Source organism: Myxine glutinosa, chromosome 1 (genome assembly GCF_964187855.1).
Source record: "Myxine glutinosa chromosome 1, kmMyxGlut1.1, whole genome shotgun sequence".
In the NCBI taxonomy this organism is placed as follows: Eukaryota; Metazoa; Chordata; class Myxini; order Myxiniformes; family Myxinidae; genus Myxine; species Myxine glutinosa.
Genome location: NC_136261.1, coordinates 382,747,890 through 382,768,797, shown reverse-complemented (window position 1 = coordinate 382,768,797; position 20,908 = coordinate 382,747,890). Strand labels below are relative to the sequence as shown.

The following is a 20,908-nucleotide window of genomic DNA, read 5'->3' as shown; positions in this document are numbered from 1 at the left end:
TAAGGGGAAGGCCGACGTTCAGAGATCCGTAACAATATGTTATTCCCCATGGAGAGTTCTTTACAATGAGCCATGTCTCAATTTTTTCTATGCAGCACTTTCGGAGATATAGAGGTGCAAAGTTTTTCGGTTTTTCCAAGATGGCGCCTGCACCTATGACATATGACGTCATACTTATTATTATAAAATGCTACAGGAGGAGAGGTGCACCTATGGTGAAAATTTCCGAGCAATCGGACAAACGGTTGCAGAGAAAATCATATTTATTCTGTGGGGACAAATAAACAAAGAGAGACAAACGGACTCAAATCTGAGCAGCACTGTCTCCTCTGGCGAGGGTAAAAATCGGGGTATAAGGGGATCGACCGGTGGTCAAAGTGGACCCAGGTTTGACCCCCAAAATAGGATTTTTGCTTTTTCCTCTGAAACTACACACTATTTCAATAAAACTTGACCACAACCTTCATGACGTACTGAAGGGTGTTCATGGCACAAAGAAAATTGTAGTTGAAGGGGATCTGGGAGGGGGGGGGGGGGGCGGTGGAGGAGGGGATTGCAACCAAAATAGGTATTTGATTTCTTCTCAGAAACTACACACGCAATTCTGATGAAATTTGACCACAACCTTAATCACCCTTGTTGTACCAAAGTTTGTTGACGGCATAAAAAAAAAAAATTATTGGACCCTGAGTGGTCTCAAGGGGGATTGCCCCCACAAAATAGGTATTTGCTTTCTTCTCAGAAACTGCACATACCATTCTGATGAAACTTGACCACAATGGTCCATTCATCACCCGAGATGTACCAATGTTTGTTCCCGGCACTTGAAAAAATTGGGCTCTCAGGCAGTCTATGGGAGAGGTTGCCCCCCAGAATAGGTATTTGCTTTCTTCTCAGAAACTACACACACAATTTCGATGAAACCTGACCACAACCTTCAACACCGATGATACACCAAAGTTTGGTCACGGCGTTAAAAAACAAACCGGTCCCAAAGGGAGTGTATGGGGGAGGGAGGGGCAGGGACGGGGTGGTTGCACCCAAAAATAGGTATTTGCTTTATTCTCAGAAACTATTTAATGAATTGGTGCATTTGTTATCTTGGTGCAATTATTTATTATTCGCAATTCGCATTATTACAGGGTGATTTATTTATTTCTGTTTTTGTCAGAAGCGATTTGTTTTTACTCAAGTGCCCACAAAGATAAATGAGTACTTAGTGTATGTCAGCAGTTCTTAACCTGGGGGTCGTGACATACGCGCATACGCGAACAAAATACTGTGTGTGGTATGTACCTTTGTTAGGTTCCTAAAAATGGGCTCAACAAATTGATGTTATTTTTGACCTCTTCATGACCCCCGGAAAACCCCAAAAGACCCCCAGGTTATGAACCGCTGGTGTAGGTGTAGTCTGATCTGAACTTAGGTGTAGTCTGATCCTTGGGGTGGCATGACAAGGTAAGGTTGGGGAGGGAGGGGTGGGGAATTATTTTCTCAGACATGATCTGCCCATAGGTCTCAGAAAACGGCGAAACTTGAGAAGAATCACATTGGACAGGTCGTTGGCAAAGACATACACACACAAACATGCATACACCTATTATTGTCAGATTGCTACCTCCGCCACCAAAGGGGTATGGAAGTTATGTTTTCACCCCTGTCTGCCTGTTTGTCTGTGAACAAGATATCTCAAAAAGTTGTGGACGAATTCGGACTAATTTGGGAAGACATGTAGCATATGTAACAAGGGCGAAATGAATAGATTTTGGGGAAGATCCGGATTCGGCTAGTAGAATTTTTAAAAAAGTGATTCTTCACCATTGGGAGATAGGGCCAAAAACGATACATAGCAGGATATCTCAAAACGTTGTGGACGGATTTGGACGAAACATGGTGGACCGGTTGGGTGTCTGATGAGGACGATTCGATTCGATGTTGGTGAAGATCTGAATATGGATTTGGATATGAGAATTATTTAATTTTCTTAAGTGATTCTTCACCATTGGGAGATAGGGTCAACAAGCGTTACGCCTATGTCCCCCGTCGGTGAAGTGATGTGAGTTGACAAAGTGGAAGATGCAGAAAACATGCTATATGATATTTCGCTCACAAGGTTCAGACATACATGGAGGCGGCCATCTTGGATTTTGACGTGGCGACCCAATTTTCAATGGCGTTCTTCCTTATGCCTAGATACACTCACACACCAGATTAGAAGTTGGTACTTCGCTTATTTTTCAAGATATTCCGCTCACAAGGTTCAGACATACATGGCGGCGGCCATCTTAGATTTTGACGTGGCGACCCAATTTTCAATGGGGTTCTTCCTTAGGCCTAGATACACCCACACACCAGATTAGAAGTTGGTGCTTCGCTTATTTTTCAAGATATTCCGCTCACAAGGTTCAGACATACATGGCGGCGGCCATCTTGGATTTTGACGTGGCGACCCAATTTTCAATAACCTTCTGCCTTGTGCCTAGATACACCCAAACACCAGATTAGAAGTTGGTACTTTGCTTATTTTTCAAGATATTTCACTCACAATGTTCAGACATATATATATGGTGGCGGCCATCTTGGATTTTGACGTGGCGACCCAATTTACAATAGTGTTCTTTCTTATGTCGAGATACACCCACACACCAAATTAGAAGTTGGTACTTCGCTTATTTTTCAAGATATTCATCGCACAAGGTTCAGACATACATGGCGGCGGCCATCTTGGATTTGGACGTGGCGACCCAATTTTAAACAGCCTTCTTGCTTGTGCCTAGATACACCCACACCAGATTAGAAGTTGGTACTTCGCTTATTTTTCGAGATATTTCGCTCACAAGGTTCAGACATATATATGGTGGCGGCCATCTTGGATTTTGACGTGGCGACCCAATTTTCAATAGCTTTCTTTCTTATGCCGAGATACACCCACACACCAAATTAGAAGTTGGTACTTCCCTTATTTTTCAAGATATTCATCTCACAAGGTTCAGACATGCATGGCGGCGGCCATCTTGGCTTTAGACGTGGCGACCCAATTTTCAATAGCGTTCTTCCTGATGCCGAGATACACCCACACACCAAATTAGAAGTTGGTACTTCGCTTATTTTTCAAGATATTCATCTCACAAGGTTCAGACATACATGGCGGCGGCCATCTTGGATTTTGACGTGGCGACCCAATTTTAAACAGCTTTCTTGATTATGCCTCGATACACCCACACACCAGATTAGAAGTTGGTACTTCGCTTATTTTTCGAGATATTTCGCTCACAAGGTTCAGACATATATATGGTGGCGGCCATCTTGTATTTTGACGTGGCGACCCAATTTTAAACAGCGTTCTTGATTGTGCCTAGATACACCCACACACCAGATTAGAAGTTGGTACTTCGCTTATTTTTCGAGAAATTTCACTCACAAGGTTCAGACATATATATGGTGGCGGCCATCTTGTATTTTGACGTGGCTACCCAATTTTCAATAGCGTTCTTCCTTGTGCCTAGATACACCCACACACCAGATTAGAAGTTGGTACTTCGCTTATTTTTCGAGATATTTCGCTCACAAGGTTCAGACATATATATGGTGGCGGCCATCTTGTATTTTGACGTGGCGACCCAATTTTAAACAGCGTTCTTGATTGTGCCTAGATACACCCACACACCAGATTAGAAGTTGGTACTTCACTTATTTTTCAAGATATTCATCTCACAAGGTTCAGACATACATGGCATCAGACATACATGGCGGCGGCCATCTTGGATTTTGACGTGGGTTGCACCCACACACCAAATTCGAATGCGGTCCTTCGCTTACGCACGCACGCAAACACGCACGGACGGACGGACGGGAAAACCATAGTCCCCCTTTCGCTCCGCTGTGCGACGGGGGACAAAAACTATACATAGCAGGATATCTCAAAAAAGTTGTGGACGGATTTGGACGAAACTTGGTGGACTGGTTGGGTGTGTGACAAGGAAGAGTCGATTCGGTTTTGGTGAAGATTTGAATATGCATTTGGGAACAAGAATTATTTAATTTTGAAGTGATTCTTCACCATTGAGAGATCGGGCCAAAAGCGATATATAACATGATATTAAAAAACGTTATAGACGAATTATGACGAAACTTGGTGAACGAGTTGATTTGGTGACAAGAACAAGTCTATTAGATTTTGGTTCAGGACCGAATCCAGATCCGGCCTGTCATGGGGATACAAATCATAAACTGTTCAGCCTGGCGGAGGTATGCGCTCTACCGAGTACCGTTCTAGTTTGTTTGTTTATTTATAAAATTAATTAACTTATTAATTGTTGCTTGCTTCATTTTGTTTGCAGAGTTAGTTCACTTCTAAAAAAAATTATATTGTACATCCCATCACAAGACAACCATCACTTATTAGAAGAGAAACATAACATAGTGAGTGAGCACCTCCCTCGAATGAATTCCTTTTTTTTAAATGGGGAAGGTGTGGGGGCATGATCCTTTTCCAATAACTTCCATTCCGTGGTGATCCCCACCTCTGTTTTCTGTTCCTCTTCCTGAGCCTGCTGTAGTTGGGATGCAACACTCTGCATTGACTCCGATAGAAGAGGATACTTTGCAGCCAAAACATCCTGCACAAAATAAAGAAACAACAGAAGTGAAGAATTGTGAACATGAACATGAGGGGACAGAATTATGTGTGTGTGTGTTTGAGTAGAGGGGGGCGAGTGAGGAGGGGTGCAAGTGCATACTTCTGCTATATTAAAACACCTTTTTACATTTATGAAATTTCCATGATTATTAATCTTTATTTAGCCTTCTTTCGTATTCAAGTTAGGAGATTGAGTATCTCAAGGCCGTAAACATTCTTCCTTATTCCAAAACAAACTTCTTTTGGTGGGCTTTAGCCCTTATGTTGATGCAAAAGTCACAATTTCAACTTTTGTATCAGTTGTTCACCTGAAAAAGATTATTCATTCCCCTTCACGGTTTCTACAGATGAATGATCAACAACAGCACATGGTAAATAATTCTGACGAGACACTCATTCCCAGAAATCTCACATTTGTGAGAAATATTTTGCTCCCATGACATAACATGCTTATTAAAATTGGATGGGAAAGTTTTTTTTTAGTTTTTTTTAAAATAAAGTTCAGACCGATACACAAGCCTCCTCCATATATAAAATATTATATGGATACAATACAAACAATAGCCTTTTTTGTTTTCCACTGTTTTACTCACCTTTAGTTCAGTATGAGCAATCTCCACACCAACAACGTTGTGGTTCTGATGTTTTCCACACGTGCACGTGACACATATCAAGCTCCCATCATCCTTACAGTATAGTAGGATTGGCTTTCCGTGTTCAGTGCATCTTAAGTCCTCAATCTTCAATCCAGGATCCACCAGTTTGTGCCCTTTCTGTTGATGTAGCTTCAGGTGTTGCTCACAGCAGAGGATCTCACAAGGTACACACCTCTTGGCTGCCTCTCGATAACAAAGCTCACAGTGACTGTCATTGCACCCTGATTTCACATCTCCAATTTCTGCATCTTGGACGTCAACCCCCAACCTAAACTTTCTCTTTTTCAAATTCATCTTTTCCACCAAGTTGGCAATGATCACATTCTCCTTGAGTTTAGGTTTTTGTGGAAAAACCTCACAACAATTTGGACAAACACAACATTTGTCTTCTTCCCCGTTCTCCCAGGATGTCTCTAAACACACACGACAAAACGAGTGGCCGCATGGCAAAGCGACGGGCTCCTTGTAGAGGTCAAAGCACACTGGGCATGCGAGTATGTCCAAGCTATCTACAATATCAGAAAATGCAGAAGAAGAAGAAGAAGAAGAAGAAGAAGCCATCTCCTTGGGGTCAGAAAAGAGTGTGAAGCAGAATTTAATTGAAACCTGCAAATGGAGATTGAAAATTAGAAAAAACAAATTAATGAAAGAGCAAGTATATTAACAAAAATAACAATTTGGTTCTGAAAAATCATTCAGGGTTATTGCTCTTTATTATTTACACTCTGAGTAAATGAAACTACAATCTGGATAAGAAGCCAATCAGAAGATGCACTAGATCATAACAAATACAGGTAACAGAACGGAGTGCCAGGTTTCTCATGACAATATACTTGTGTCGACAAACACAGAAACAGAGATTACAATGTGATTTCACGAGTGCACAACCTGATCTATGACTGAATGAGAGTGAGTAAAACGAAGCTCAAAAGGTACACCTGGTATCATCACATTGGTACAATGGACATTTCAACCCGACATGCAGGGGGAGTGGAGATTGAATATGTGAGTTTTCTTGTCATGCTTGTGTGATTGCCTTGGTCCTCGGAATAAATGGATAAATAGTCGACAGAAGGCAAATGGTGATTAAATGAGAATAATCCAACAGTACATCTGAAAATGATCTCACAGACGAGGTGATATTTGTGTGCATCGGTGCTGCGTGAACCAGAGAGATCACGATGAACCTTTGGTCCCTCTGTGGGAGCAGCGTGGCTGTACAGCCACGCTGCTCCCACTCAGGAACAGGACAGGACATGTGTGTACGTCAAATGGATTAAAAAGGAAGAATGATGTAATCGAAAAGGTTCCAGGATCATCGATATCGACAGGATGTGCCCCTTGCCATGGTGGATTATCAACATGAAACACTCGCTTTTAATGGGAAGAGAGAATTGCAAAACAGAGGGATTGTGGGTAACAGTTGAACTGCTGGGAGTAAATAAATATGGATGAAGATTTCTGTGAAATTGAGTGATGAAGATCAGGGTTCAGTGAGAAATGCATTTATTTGTTATCTGCACAAGATGGAGGTTCATGGAAGAGGGAGGTGCTAAAGGGTAGAGGGACAATATACTAACAGTGGGACAACATTTGGACACAAAGGGAATGAAGGGTTAATATGGGGGGATGAGGAGGGAGGAGAGATGAAAAGATTGAGGTCCAGGATGACATGTTTTCAGTTTCTGTGTAAAGTTGTTGTTCGTAGCTCGTTGAAAAGCGGGTTCTTTCTACTCTTTGTCACCAGACGTTCCCAGTTTCCCAGTTTCAATCCAGCGAGTGTGTCAAAACGACCGTGACGGTCACACATTTCAAATACCATCTGCCAGATACTCAAGTCTGAAGCCACGTTAACATGCAGATGGGGGTGTTTAAATCAGACAAGTGTCACGTGGTGATAGGCAATCACGTGACAGACCTAAACAGAGCTGATCAAGCCTTAATCACGTGACACGATCTTAACTATCTATAATTCCAGTAATCTCTGTGTGTCTGTGTGTGTGTGTGTGTGTTTGTCTGTGACCGCTGTTTCTCGACAACTACCGGTCCGATATACTTGAAACTTGCCAGGTATATTGCTGGGGACCTGAGGATGTGCCTTTTCAAGGTTTCATATTAATCGGAGAAGTAGTTACCGAGCTATGGCGATTTAGCCGTTCGCCGTTCGCTTTGCCTTTGCGAATGGACCAAACCATTTCATGTAAATAGAGTTCGGGTTCGGATTCGGGTGTCATACAGTTCGGGTTCGGATTAAATAGTTTATTGACACATTTTTGGTGAATGAACAGCTTTGTATTTTCACCCATTGGGGGAAAACGGTTGCAACCTAACATAGGTGAGTGATACTTTACGACAAATAGTAGTCATCCACAAAGTGATGGTACAGTACAGGTGTTTCCAAAGAAAATGGGATCACTGATATTGTCCAGGAATGAGAGATATCCCAGTGCACTGATTCGAGGAATATCAGCCTCAAAAAAAGTACAGGAAGTAGAACATCAAGGGGTGCACATTACCGTGAAGGAAGTCTACCTGCCAGCAAGATACAGTAAACGCTGTGTTATCCGGCACTTTACATACCGGCACATTCTACCAACCAGAATGTGAGGAATGTCATTTAAGTCTCATCTCAATCTCAACATGACCACATAGTTGACTTACCAAGAGTAGTTCTTGAAACTGCCAGTAGGCGCTCATTGTGGCATTGCTGGTCGTCCTTTACCCATCAATTACCAAGCTCCGACTGTCATATTGTTTCCGGTCACTAGTAGGCATCAGCGGTTCTCTACACGTGGAATCGATTCTGATTCTCAGCTATTATCTCAAATTCATTACTAATCGATTGATCACATGTGGTTTACAAAACAAAATAAGTTCTGAAGTGTTAGTCTGAAGTAACTGAGTGATATTTTTCAGAAAAGTGGAGCGTTTTAACATATTTCTGTGTTATCTATCTATAATTCCAGTAATCTCTGTGTGTCTGTGTGTGTGTGTGTGTGTGTGTGTGTGTGTGTGTTTGTCTGTGACCGCTGTTTCTCGACAACTACCGGTCCGATATACTTGAAACTTGCCAGGTATATTGCTGGGGACCTGAGGATGTGCCTTTTCAAGGTTTCATATTAATCGGAGAAGTAGTTACCGAGCTATGGCGATTTAGCCGTTCGCCGTTCGCTTTGCCTTTGCGAATGAACCAAACCATTTCATGTAAATAGAGGGGGGGGGGGGGGGGGTTCTACCGTACTCGCAAGCCGTTCGCTTTGGCTTTGCGAATGGACCAAACCATTTCATGTAAATAGAGGGGGGGGGGGTTCTGTGGTCGTTACTGCCACGTGGTTTCAAAGTTTTTTTTTGTTGTTGTTGTTTGCACGCATGTTTTTTTGCACCCACGTACGGGCACGCCCTAGTCTGTATAATTCCAGTAATCTCTGTGTGTCTGTGTGTCTTTGACCACTGTTTCTCGACAACCACTGGTCCGATCTAAGTGAAACTTGCCAGATATATTTCTGGGGACCTGAGGATGTGCCTTTTCAAGGTTTGCTATTAATCGGACAAGTGGTTACCAAGTTATGGCCATTTATTTAGCAAACACATACATTTTGTACGTGAACGAAGGAACAGCGAAGGACGAGGGCAAAGGAACGGCGAAGGACGAGAGCGAAGACCGAAGGAACAATGAAAGGTTAAATTTTTCTTTGCACGTACGGTCAGGCTACAGCGAAGGAACCGCGTGTGTTTGTTGTTTCTGCCTCGCGGTTTGAGAAATTGAAGAATTGGCCATTAAAACTAATTTGCGATTAATCGTAACTGCGATATGCGAACTTCCGGACAGTGAGGACGTAACTTCCGGACGTAGGGATAGTGACGACTTACTGTCTCGATTGTATCACACAATGCCCCAATCCATTCGTCGTTTACGACAGCGAAGGAACGAAACTGCGCGCCGTGCACACGCAATGGAATCTGACGAAGCACGAGCTGCTCGCCTGACAGGCGACGCTACGCACGTGACAAGGCGTCGTGCAGCTGAAATGGATGAAGAACGAGCTGCTCGCTTGGCAGACAACACTGGACGCGTGACAAGGCATCGTGCAGAACAAACGGATGAAGAACGAGCTGCTCGCTTGGCAGACAACACTGAACGCGAGGCAAGGCGTCGTGCAGAACAAACGGACGAACGGATGAGAACAAACGTACGGGCACGCACTAGTCTATCATAAATGTGCCTTTATAACAGCATCGGTGAAACCACCAGATGAAACAGCCAGAAGAAACCGAATGAACCACAGTCCAAGTCATTTTATACATGCACTGAACATTAATGGGGGTGAGGGTGGGGAGGTGGGGGTGAGGGTGGGGAGGGGTAGGGGGTACAGATGGGTTTGAGGGAGAGCACTATGTACAGGCGGAATTTGCAATACAATACAAAAATACCCACGACAAGGAAACCTCGTCAACTTAACCGCGGAAAATAACCATTCATACCACAAGTATGTTTAGAGACAGAATCGCCAAGGTGGAACGATGGAACCTTCCTCGGCAAGGATTGCGTGGTCCGGTACCCCGGGTCTTTGCAGCTCTCACATGTCTGATCTGTCTCTCCACACCGAGGCCGTGCAGTGAGGGTCGGGTCGCATGCGAGTCATCAATTCCGGAAAGAGGGGGATTCCAATCACCAACAAGAGGAGGATTCCAATCGACCGGCGACCATAAAGAGGGGGATTCCAATCGATTGATAACCAGCAAGAGGAGGACTCCAATCAACTGCCGACCAAAACTCAGATGCGTTCGCTTTTAATAGTAATCCCAAAGCTCAGGGGGTTTACTTGTCTTTAATTGACCAAAAGGTCTGAAGGTTGTTTCTCTGTTAGAAATATCTGTGGAATTCAAAAATCAATTTCCGACAAAAATCTACTTGGCCGTTTTTCCACAATTGAAGTGGGGTGATGAAGTGGGATACCCCCAAACTGCAATATCACGATTTTGTGTCACATCGTATTTCGGCTTTGTACAGTTTTGTCTTGGAAAGCTGTAAAACTTTGCTGATACATACAAGTACAGTATCATATGAACAAGTGTCATCTCCTGGTGCATTTTCTATGCTGGACTGCCTGCTATTCACAATATAATAGGATTGATAAGGTTTTTTGTGACTATGCCCCAATTTTGTTGGTGACACTTTTGAATAATGACTATGCCCCAATTTTGTTGGTGACACTTTTGAATAATGTGTATTGGCTGCCTTTTAGCTCACCTGGAACGAAGTTCAGGGGAGCTTATGCGATGGCGGGTTGTCCGTCAGTCAGTCCGTAAACACTGGCAACTTCTCCGAAACCGCTGAAGGGATTGTGACCAAACTTGGCACAAATGATATTTGTTGTGTTGTGACTAAAGTCTGTTCACGGCATTTAAAAAAGATCAGGGTCTCAGGGGGTCTACCGGGGGTCAAAGTGGATCCAGGTTTAACCCCCAAAACTACACACGCAATTTCGATGAAACTTCACCACAACCTTCTTCACCCATGATGTATCAATGTTTGTTCACAACATTAGAAAAATTGGGGTCTGAGGAGGTATACGGGGTTAGGGGTGGCGGTTGCCCCCCAGTATAGGTATTTTTTTGTTTGTTTGTTTCAAGTCTTATGATTATGTCAGTATGATTCTACATGCTGCCCTGTCTTCTAGCAACCATTGAAATTGGTTTCAAATACTTTTTGTCAGTGGAGTATACTGTCTATTCTACCAGGTGAGCACCCGGGGTATTGTCCCTATGTTTTATTTGTCTATAATGCATTTATTCAACTTAAATAGTGATTATGGTATATTATAATGAACTGGAATCTTTCAGCTACAAACATTAGACACCATCCACATGTTTTGTACGACATCCAGAGAGCAAGATATTGGACTTTTTACAATTGGGAGGCGCCTACAGCGACACCAAATTTGACCAGATTCACCTCCGAATTTTCAGATTTATTGTTTGTATGGTAATAAGACCCACTGCAGTCATATACATTACAACCATGTGTTTTACTGATGCTTATGTGATGGTATTGGTGTTCTAACATATTTAATATCGAATTTTCTTTCCAGTACACCAGATAATTAAGACTGAAAGTAGAATGTTGTTGGTGATCGTACTAAAATACCATGCTTTCTGTATATTGCAGAGCACTGTGTAGTGTACATCCGAAATCTTGTGGGCAAGGAAGACGTGAAAACCTTGGGAACCTTGAGATGAATCCAGCTGAAAAAAGTATCAAGGATGCAGCTGGTACATTACAGGATCATGCAATGCTTGCACGGCTAGCTGGAATCAACCTCATATCGAATGAGGTTGAATATCATCATTCGTGTAGGAGAGATTACCTCAATAAAGCAAATGCAATAAAGCGTAGCCATAAACCACACTAAATCTCCAGCAAAACAATATTTCACAAAGCAGCATTTGATGCTCTCAAGCTGCACATAAACACTACCTTGAGAAAAACCAAGGTGCTGAACGACTACCATCACTTCACAAGCGATAAATGGCAAGTTTGAATGAATCTACATATCCCGCCAGCTGTGTGTGAGAAATTTCTCAAAGAATACTAGATGGTTTGAGAAGTATCAAACTTTCAAACAAAGATGGGATAGTCATCCACAATTCAGCTCTCATTGAGGAAAGAGCAGTACCCAGAGCCAACTTTGATGAAGTCAGTGAAAGAAGCAGACTTTCACCTCAGATCACTGATCTTTGACATGCAGAGTAATGAAGAAGAGTTGCCACAGCCAATAACAGCAGAAACGCAAATTGCAGGACAAGGGTAAACTCCTCCTGCACTTTTGGACTTCTTCAGAGTACTGTATACAGGATCCAATGTACCTTCAACAACTGAGAGGATCGAAAGACTGGTCAAATCTGTGTCGGATGATGTAGTATTTGTGACAACCAGAGGACGAACAAAGCCATCAAAACACCTGTAAATGGGACTTCGTCTCCAACGTCCGATTGGTAGTAGGAAAGTGATAGAAATTATCAATCGCTTTGGTCACTGTGTCAACTACCACATGGTTGAGAGCCTGGAAACTGACCTGGCTACCAACATATCCCAAAGAAGCAATGCCATGCCAGATGGTATCAACAAACTGGTTGCACTGTGTACTGGAATAGCGTGGGATAACGATGACAAAAACACAGATATTATCAGGTAGTGGTACACTCCACTCTACGATGGAGTTGGAAATCTGTTTTCAAAATATTGATTGTGCCATTAACCAAGCATCTGATTCATAAATTCTTCCTCTCACTGTAAACCTCCACAAGAAGACATTAAAATGCAGGTTCCATCTGAAAAAAAAACTGTCCTTGAACCATATTGTAAGAAACCCAAATTAACAGGGTTCCAGTATCAGGTGAAAGATATGGCACATGGACAAGTGCTGTATGGTTAGGATGAATCTGATGATGAGTAGGAGTGACGATTAGTGGTGGTGAGTAGATACACACTTTGTAATGTGGTACAAGAATATGTTGTTACCCTAACAGCCTTTTAATAACTATGTTTTATGATTGGTTCTATTTATGACAAATAGATTTTGTACGAGCGATCAACTTTGAATTTGCATACAGCTATAGATTGGCCATATCTTCCTCCAGGCTTGCTTTTATAATCTCTCTTGATGCAATTCATGGCCTTCATTAACCAAAACGTCTGAGGGTTTCAATTCATTAAATGAATCTGGTGCCTCCCATCAGTAACTAGAGCAATGTGACTGTGTCGCCAATATGCCTCCTCATAGATCCTGCCCATGAAGGAGGGGTAGATGTCCTAGTTCAATGTCGAAAAAATAAACAAGTTTGATAAAAAAAAATCCTTTCAACTTTTTCAAGTAACACATGTTCACTCGACGGGACAGATTTCACATCGATCGGTGAAGCGGTTTCAGAGAAGGGATTTTAAAAAATATCGGCCTTCAAGCTAACATGGCTGCCACACCACATGACATCAAAAATAGAAACTCTGCATATGAATGGGAAGGGAATCATGTTTGTGAAGTTTGTGCTGATCAGATGAGGTTCATTTTTCTCTCCAAGATGGCTTCCAAACCATGTGATCAAACAAACAAACAACCACCTTTAGAGGCCATTTTTCCCCGCAGAGCAGGGGTTGGCCTTTTTCAGGCACTGTGGTCCCCTTTTTGAAGCAATGTTTTACGGCCGGATGCCCTTCCTGCCGCCAACCCTGTTAGTCGCCTCTTGCGATAAACAGGGAATTGCCAGTGAACTGGTACTCAATTTGCCGACCTCGGAAGGATGACAGGCTGAGTGAACCCCCCTGGTGTTAATTCAGCGATCGACCGGGATCAACCCGGGATTCCAAACCATGTGATCGACATCATAATTTTCAAACTTTATCCAGCAATGCTGTTCGATGACATTTGTAAAGTTTTGCATCGATAGGGTAGGTGGTTTCACAGATAAAATTATTTAATATTTTCCTTAAATCCAATATGGCTGCCACACCATCTGGCAACCAATGTCATTTTTGTGATCAACATTTAATCGACATGCCTAGTCAATGACACGTGTAATGTTTTGAGTCAATCGATTTGGTGGTTTGGGAGAAGTTTTTTGAGAGTTTTAGGTTAAATCCAATATGGCTGCCAAACCATGTGACCTATGACGTCATAAATTTAATATTTCAATACAAATGGGTCATAGATCATGTGCATGCAATTTCAGATTTTTAGGATAAGGAATTCTATTAAAACATTTATGGCTGGTATACCACTTCACTGATGTCATCATTATCATGCTTTTGTTCCCCTATGGCTGGTACACCATCATTATTTCAAATTTTTCCATTTTTCCATCAGTAGTTTCCGAGAAATATTTTTTCAATTATTTGCGTTTAATCCAAGTTGGCTGCCATAACACGTGATGTATGACGTCATAATTATCACAAAAACATTCTGCATAGGTGTCGCTCCGACACTGAAAGTTTCATCTCGAATCGGACATGTGGTTGCTGAGAAAAACGAGGTTTAGCCCGTACGGACAGACGAATGGGCAAACCGAAAACATCATGCCTCCAGAAACCTTCGGGGTGATGAATCGATACTTCCTTCACTCCATTTAGCAGCAATGAATCGATACTTCCTTCACTCCATTTAGCAGCAATGAATCGATACTTCCTTCACTCCATTTAGCAGCAATGAATCGATACTTCCTTCACTCCATTTAGCAGCAATGAATCGATACTTCCTTCACTCCATTTAGCAGCAATGAATCGATACTTCCTTCACTCCATTTAGCAGCAAAGAATCGATACTTCCTTCACTCCATTTACCAGCGATGAATGAATACTTCCTTCCCTCCATTTACCAGAGATGAATGATGGTCCTCAACGCCAAACAGGAAAATCAGAGCAGTCTCTCTTGACATATCTCGTGCCTTCGATATAGTGTGGCACCCCACCCTGCTCACCAAACTCTCCTCTTATGGTGTCCATGGAAATCGCCACTCATGGCCCGCGGACTTCCTCTCCTGTCAGAGTCAACGTGTGGCTCCAAAGGGAATTCTCTCATCTCCCCTTCCTGTCCAGGCTGAAGTTCCTCAAGTCAGTGTTCTGGGCCCTGTGCTTTTTCTGGTCTTCATTAATTAATCCTCTCAAAGAAGTTCTGTCACTCAAGCTTTTGGGTCTCACTATCTACCTTGATCTTTCCTGGGAAACCCACATTTCCAAGCTGGCCTCCAAAGCCAGTCGCCGACTGGGCATCCGTCGTCGTGCGAAGTCCTTCCTTGGCACACCTGAGCTTCTCACCACATAGAAAGCTTTCATCCACAGCTTGATGGAATACTGTTCCCCCCTTTGGGCTGGTGCTCCTGCCTCACACCTAGCTCGGCTTCACGCTGTAGAAACCAACGCTTTTAGAATCATTGGTATCTCCTGTGACGATGCTGATTCTGAGGGCCTTTCACTCGCTCACCGCAGGCAGATTGGCAGTCTTTCCGTCGTCTGCAGACTCCTCTCCGGACTTAGCTCCCCCTGCTCTGTGTGTGCTCTGTGACCCAAATATTCCTTCAGGACGCTTAAGATCTGTCAGCAGCCCTCTTGAGGTGAAACTGCCAAAATCAATACTCTCTGCTCACCTACAACTCTTTCGTTCCTCTTTTTTTCCCGCCTCTGGAACAGACTCCCACATTCTCTTCAATCCCTCTCCTCCCTCCAGGTCTTCAAACAGCTGTTCATCACAATCTCATATCTTCCCCCATTTCAAAACATTGATCTTTTATACCCCCGTTAACACCCCAAATCCACCGCCTTCAAATTCTGTTTTTCTTTCCTGAAACTCCTAGTTGTGTCCATTTGTTTTATAGTGTTCATCCCCTCCCATATCCCCCCCACCATCAATCCTCCCCCCACTCCCTCCCACAGATCTACCGATGTCCCTGTTCTCCACTTTTGATGTGCTTCCCTTTCTCTCCCCATCTTGCCTCCCACTCCCTTTATTATATGTTTTATGCGTTTTCTGTTTACGACTTTTTGGTTGATGTGTTGCTCTTACACGAGACTCGAATTTGTATACAAAAAAATATATCAATACTTCCCTCGATTTACCAGCAATGAATCAATACCTCCTTCACGCCCATTTACAAGCAATGAATCGAACTTCCTTCACGCCCATTTACAAGCAATGAATCGATACATCCTTCACGCCCATTTACAAACAATGAATCGATACTTCCTTCACGCCCATTTACAAGCAATGTATCGATACTTCCTTCACTCCCATTTACCAGAATTGAAACAATACTTCCCTCCATTTACCAGCGATGGCGTCCATTTTAGATCCACCATCCATTTTAGATCCACCATCCATTTTAGATCCACCATCCATTTGAGATCCACCGTCCATTTTAGATCCACCATCCATTTGAGATCCACCATCCATTTTAGATCCACCGTCCATTTGAGATCCACCGTCCATTTGAGATCCACCGTCCATTTTAGATCCACCGTCCATTTTAGATCCACCGTCCATTTTAGATCCACCATCCATTTCAGATCCATCGTTCATTTAGATCCATCGTTCATTTTAGATCCACCATCCATTTGAGATCCACCATCCATTTGAGATCCACCATCCATTTCAGATCCACCATCCATTTTAGATCCACCATCCATTTTAGATCCACCATCCATTTGAGATCCACCATCCATTTTAGATCCACCATCCATTTGAGATCCACCGTCCATTTGAGATCCATCGTTCATTTTAGATCCATCACGATGAGCACGTTCCACATTAATATCCGCCATATTAAATTTATCGGTGAAGATATTATTCGCCAAATCCATGCAATCTTCACCTTTCTGCTGGAAGAGACCTTTCACCCGGAAGATATTACAAGTTTATTAATTATTTTAACAAGTTTATTATTTTTATTACAAGATCGAGTTACAAGATTATTATTACAAGATTATTACAAGATCGAGTTTATTAATTATTATTATCTCAGTATTAACTATTATCAGCTATAATTAATTACCTTAATCTTGATCATCCGTGTAAATCGATCCAGTTCTTTCACGTTCGACTCGACTCGAGTCCGTCAATGTGTTCACTTAAAATTGAATACAATCAGTGATGGTGGTTTCTCCCTCATCAACACGATCACCTCAGTCCATGGATCCAGCATGGATCTCAATGAGGATCTGACGGACCAAGTGTTCGAATTCAACCGGAGAAAAGGAAAATCTCTCGGAACAGATTTCAAAACGGAAACAAGCTAAACGGATAAAGATGGAATATGATAAGTTTGATGCTCGAGTTCACAGATCCGATATTCTATTCTTCTTCTTCAGTCGCCATCATCGGCGCCATGTTTGACGAAATGAACGCACGTGTGAATCCAATGTGGATATGGCTCCCCCTTCTCTCCTCCTCATTGTCCATTTCTCATGTTGAAACATTTTCCCTCAACAAACACAATCATTATACATTTCTCATTAGTCATTAATCACTTGATCATTCCCAAACCCGGTCACGAGTGCAGACACGTTACCTCACCTCCTGCAGCAGCTTTGCTTGATAAACGTGACGAGGTAATATGCGCAACTCCCGAGCCAATGAGGAGAAGCTTCCACCCGTGATGTCATAAACAACGCCATGACGCAATCTCGCAGAACGGGAGCAGGTTCTCCAATACAGTCAGTTTCACAGAACGTGATGTACTTATTTTAATAATTGCAGCCCGATTTTCTTACTATTATTTTGTGTTTTGTGATGTTTTCAGAGCTGTGAGGCTCTATATATGCCACCTCTCCAGATATGATTGCAGGGAATGAAGGAACCTCGAGGTAATCCAAAATACCAAATGGATTTACATTTCCCGCTCTTCAAAAAAGTTTCAGAACTGCTCTGCAGAGTCCAAGGTCATGCCTCTGATTGGAATGTGTAAAAACTTTCGGCGAGCCAAAATGGCGACCCAATTTTCAATAGCGTTCTTCCTTATGCCGAGGTACACCCATACACCAAATTAGAAGTTGGTACTTCGCTTATTTTTCAAGATATTCCGCTGTCAAGGGTCAGACATACATGGCGGTGGCCATCTTGGATTTTGACGTGGCGACCCAATTTCCAATAGCATTCTTCCTGATGCCGAGATACACCCACACACCAGACTAGAAGTTGGTACTTAGCTTATTTTTCAAGCTATTTCGCTCACAAGGTTCAGACATATATATGGTGGCGGCCATCTTGGATTTTGACGTCACGCGTAGGGACAATGCCGGTAGACGCCAATGCCGGTAGGAGACATGTATTGCAGTGCAATACTCAAAATGCTTGTTATTTTAGCCCTAATACTCAATGGTGAAGAATCACTTAAATATTTTTTTAATTCTCATCCGAATCCACATTCTGATTCTTCACCAAAATCTATTTTTAATCTATCTAAAATCTATTTAATCTAAAAATCAAAATCTATCTTCACCAAAATCAATCTATTTGTCCTCGTCACACACCCAACTGGTCCACCAAGTTTCATCCAAATCCTTCCACAACCTTTTGAGATAACCTGCTATTTATCGTTTTTGGCTCTATCTCGCAATGGTGAAGAATCACTTTTAAAATTCTAGCAGTCGGAGCCGAATCCGGATCTTCACCAAAATCTAATCATTTCATCATAGTCACACATGATACATCTCTGCCAAATTTCGTCCGAATCCATGCACAACTTTTTGAGATATCTTGTTCACAAACGGACGGACAGACAGACAGACAGACAGGGGTGAAAACATAACCTCCATCCACCTTTGGTTTCGTCACCTGGTGGCGGAGGCAAAGAAGTATCCGTATTGTATGTTGAGGAGAGTGTAGAGTTCGGGTTAAAGTTCATTTAACATCAAATAAGATAAACAATGAACTTATTTAATTATACTAGGGCATGCCCGTACTATATATTGTTGCGAATATGGAATTTGACCTCCATATCCGCTTGTAAATATTCCCCTATCTTCTCCGATACTCCCCAACTCTCCCCTTACCCCATTCCCTAGTCCCATTGTCTGTAAACAACACCCATTAGAGCCGATCTTCCCCTTCATTCCCCCATTAAATGTCGTGCCCAGGTCCCCCGCACCACACGTAGACAATTATAGGACATCTTGCTAGTTATTCTTAATCTATGTCAGTTAAGGACTTGTTTCCATTAATTATGACTCTTCGTTGCACCAGAATGTGATGATATGGCACCTGTTAGGAAGTTTAGGACCTCCCCATACCTCTCCGCATCTCTTCCCCATGAAGAAGCGCCAACAACAACAACAACAACAAAAGAGGGGGGCGGCGCGGTGACGGCATGGGGAGTGGGCGTCCTCCTTCCGGCTCGGTTAGCCGCCATTGACCACGCGCTCCACGGGGTTACCACGAAGGGGCTCCCTGTCGGCCCCTCGTCAAGGGCGGAGCCGGTAACCCCCGCACCCAATGAGAAGCCATGGGCCGATGCCATCTGGGGCGGCGCTAACGAGCCGAGGGCGTGTCACTCCCCGCCGGATATACGCGGCCCCGCGCCGGACGTGACGTCAGATGCGCCCCGAGCTTGGAAGGACAAGACGCCACCCTCCCGAGCGCTGAGCGACCTCCCCGGCATCTCCACCAAAGTCGCGACCCACGAGCGCTGAGCGACCTCCCCGCATCTGCTGGACACCACCGTACGTGATTCTGTCCCTGAGCCAGGTGCACCTGAGCCATCGACTGCCGCTTTCCTTGCCATCAAATCCCGTGTGAGTCAGCGTTGTCCCGTTTATCTGTGGTCTGTCTAGGGTTAATATAAGGTTGTGTCTAAGTGCCCACCTTCCTATGTTTCCCTCTTGTCCCTGTAATCTAACCTTTTCCGCCTTAATATAACCTCCTCCGGAGGTCTTGAGAACTGAACCCCTGGTGTCGTATTGTGTGATTGTAACCCAGCCGGGTGTCTTCTCTTTCCTATTGAGCCAGCGTAGCGCGATTAGTTAACATTCGGGCACAATCGGGTAACTTGTACGGATACGGCGGCCATCCCGCTCGGCCCACCATACCATCAAAGTCGTATCAGTAACAATTGGTGTCGAGGAGTGAGATTGGACCCGGAGCGCGTTTACGCGCTCGAAATTATAACAGCGAAATTTGATTGTGTTTTACAAAAAAAAAAAAAATAATAAAAACCCGAATTTTGAAAGTCGCGCTATGGCGGATCAAGACAGCTGGGGTCCGGTAGGGGAGAGTGAGGCAGGGTCGGTCCAGGACCAAATTGAGGGACGTGAGGAGAGCGAAGCAGCGAGGGTAGCAGACGCGCAAAATGGCGCCTCGCTGGTCACCGCGCCCGTGACCGTGGCAGCGCCCCTGGTGGATCCGAACCTTTTTATGTTGCAAATGAGGGCCCTTATGGAACGAATAGAGGGCCAAATGGGGGTAATGAGGGACGAAGCGAGGGCTCAGAGTGAGCAAATGGGGGTAATGAGGGACGAAGCGAGGGGTACCAGTGAGGGGTTAGACAATAATTTTGAGGAGTTAGACAAGAAATTTGGGAAGATAGACAATAATTTTGAGGAGTTAGACAAGAAATTTGGGAAGTTAGACAATAATTTTGAGGGGTTAGACAACGGGATAAAAGAGGTGAGAAATGGGTTAATGGGGGTAGAAAACAGAATGGCCGCTCAAGAGAATCAAATGGAAGGGATGCAAAAAGGGTTAGAGGGGTTAGAAAACAGTATGGAAGGCAAATTGAGGGACATGAGGGACCAAGCGGAAAGGGAAGTTAAACAAATGGAGCAGCAGATAGAGGGGGTCAGAATGGGGGTAGAAACCAAACTGGATGCTCACAGGGAGGAAATGGAGCAGATGAGGGTGGCATCTGGGCAGGAGATGCAAGTGATGGGAGAGGAGATCAGAAGAGGAGTGAGTGAGGAGGTCGGAGGAGTGCGCGAGGAGGTGAGGCACTGTAAGGAGCGCATGGAGAAAGAGGTGAGAAAGGGGACTGTAAAGTTACAAGGGGGCATAGAGGACCTGACGCAGGAGGTGGAGCAGCTGACGGTGGGACAGACGGAGTTAGTGGAGCAGGTTCAAAGGAACACTGCGGTATT

The 20,908-nt window shown here is 43.6% G+C and overlaps 1 protein-coding gene across 1 annotated transcript in view; it reads right to left on the bottom strand.

The window, feature by feature from the left end:
- LOC137416027 (E3 ubiquitin-protein ligase TRIM21-like) overlaps positions 1-5,894 on the bottom strand; it is a 77,111-nt gene extending 71,217 nt beyond the window's left edge. Inside the window, exons 1-2 of the mRNA XM_068101555.2 lie at positions 5,233-5,894; positions 4,524-4,619 (exon numbers count right to left, since the gene is read on the bottom strand). Coding sequence (XP_067957656.2) covers positions 4,524-4,619; positions 5,233-5,856 — 720 coding nt within the window. The 5' untranslated portion in view covers positions 5,857-5,894. The remainder of the gene's footprint in view (positions 1-4,523; positions 4,620-5,232) is intronic.
- Positions 5,895-20,908: the final 15,014 nt, after the last annotated feature.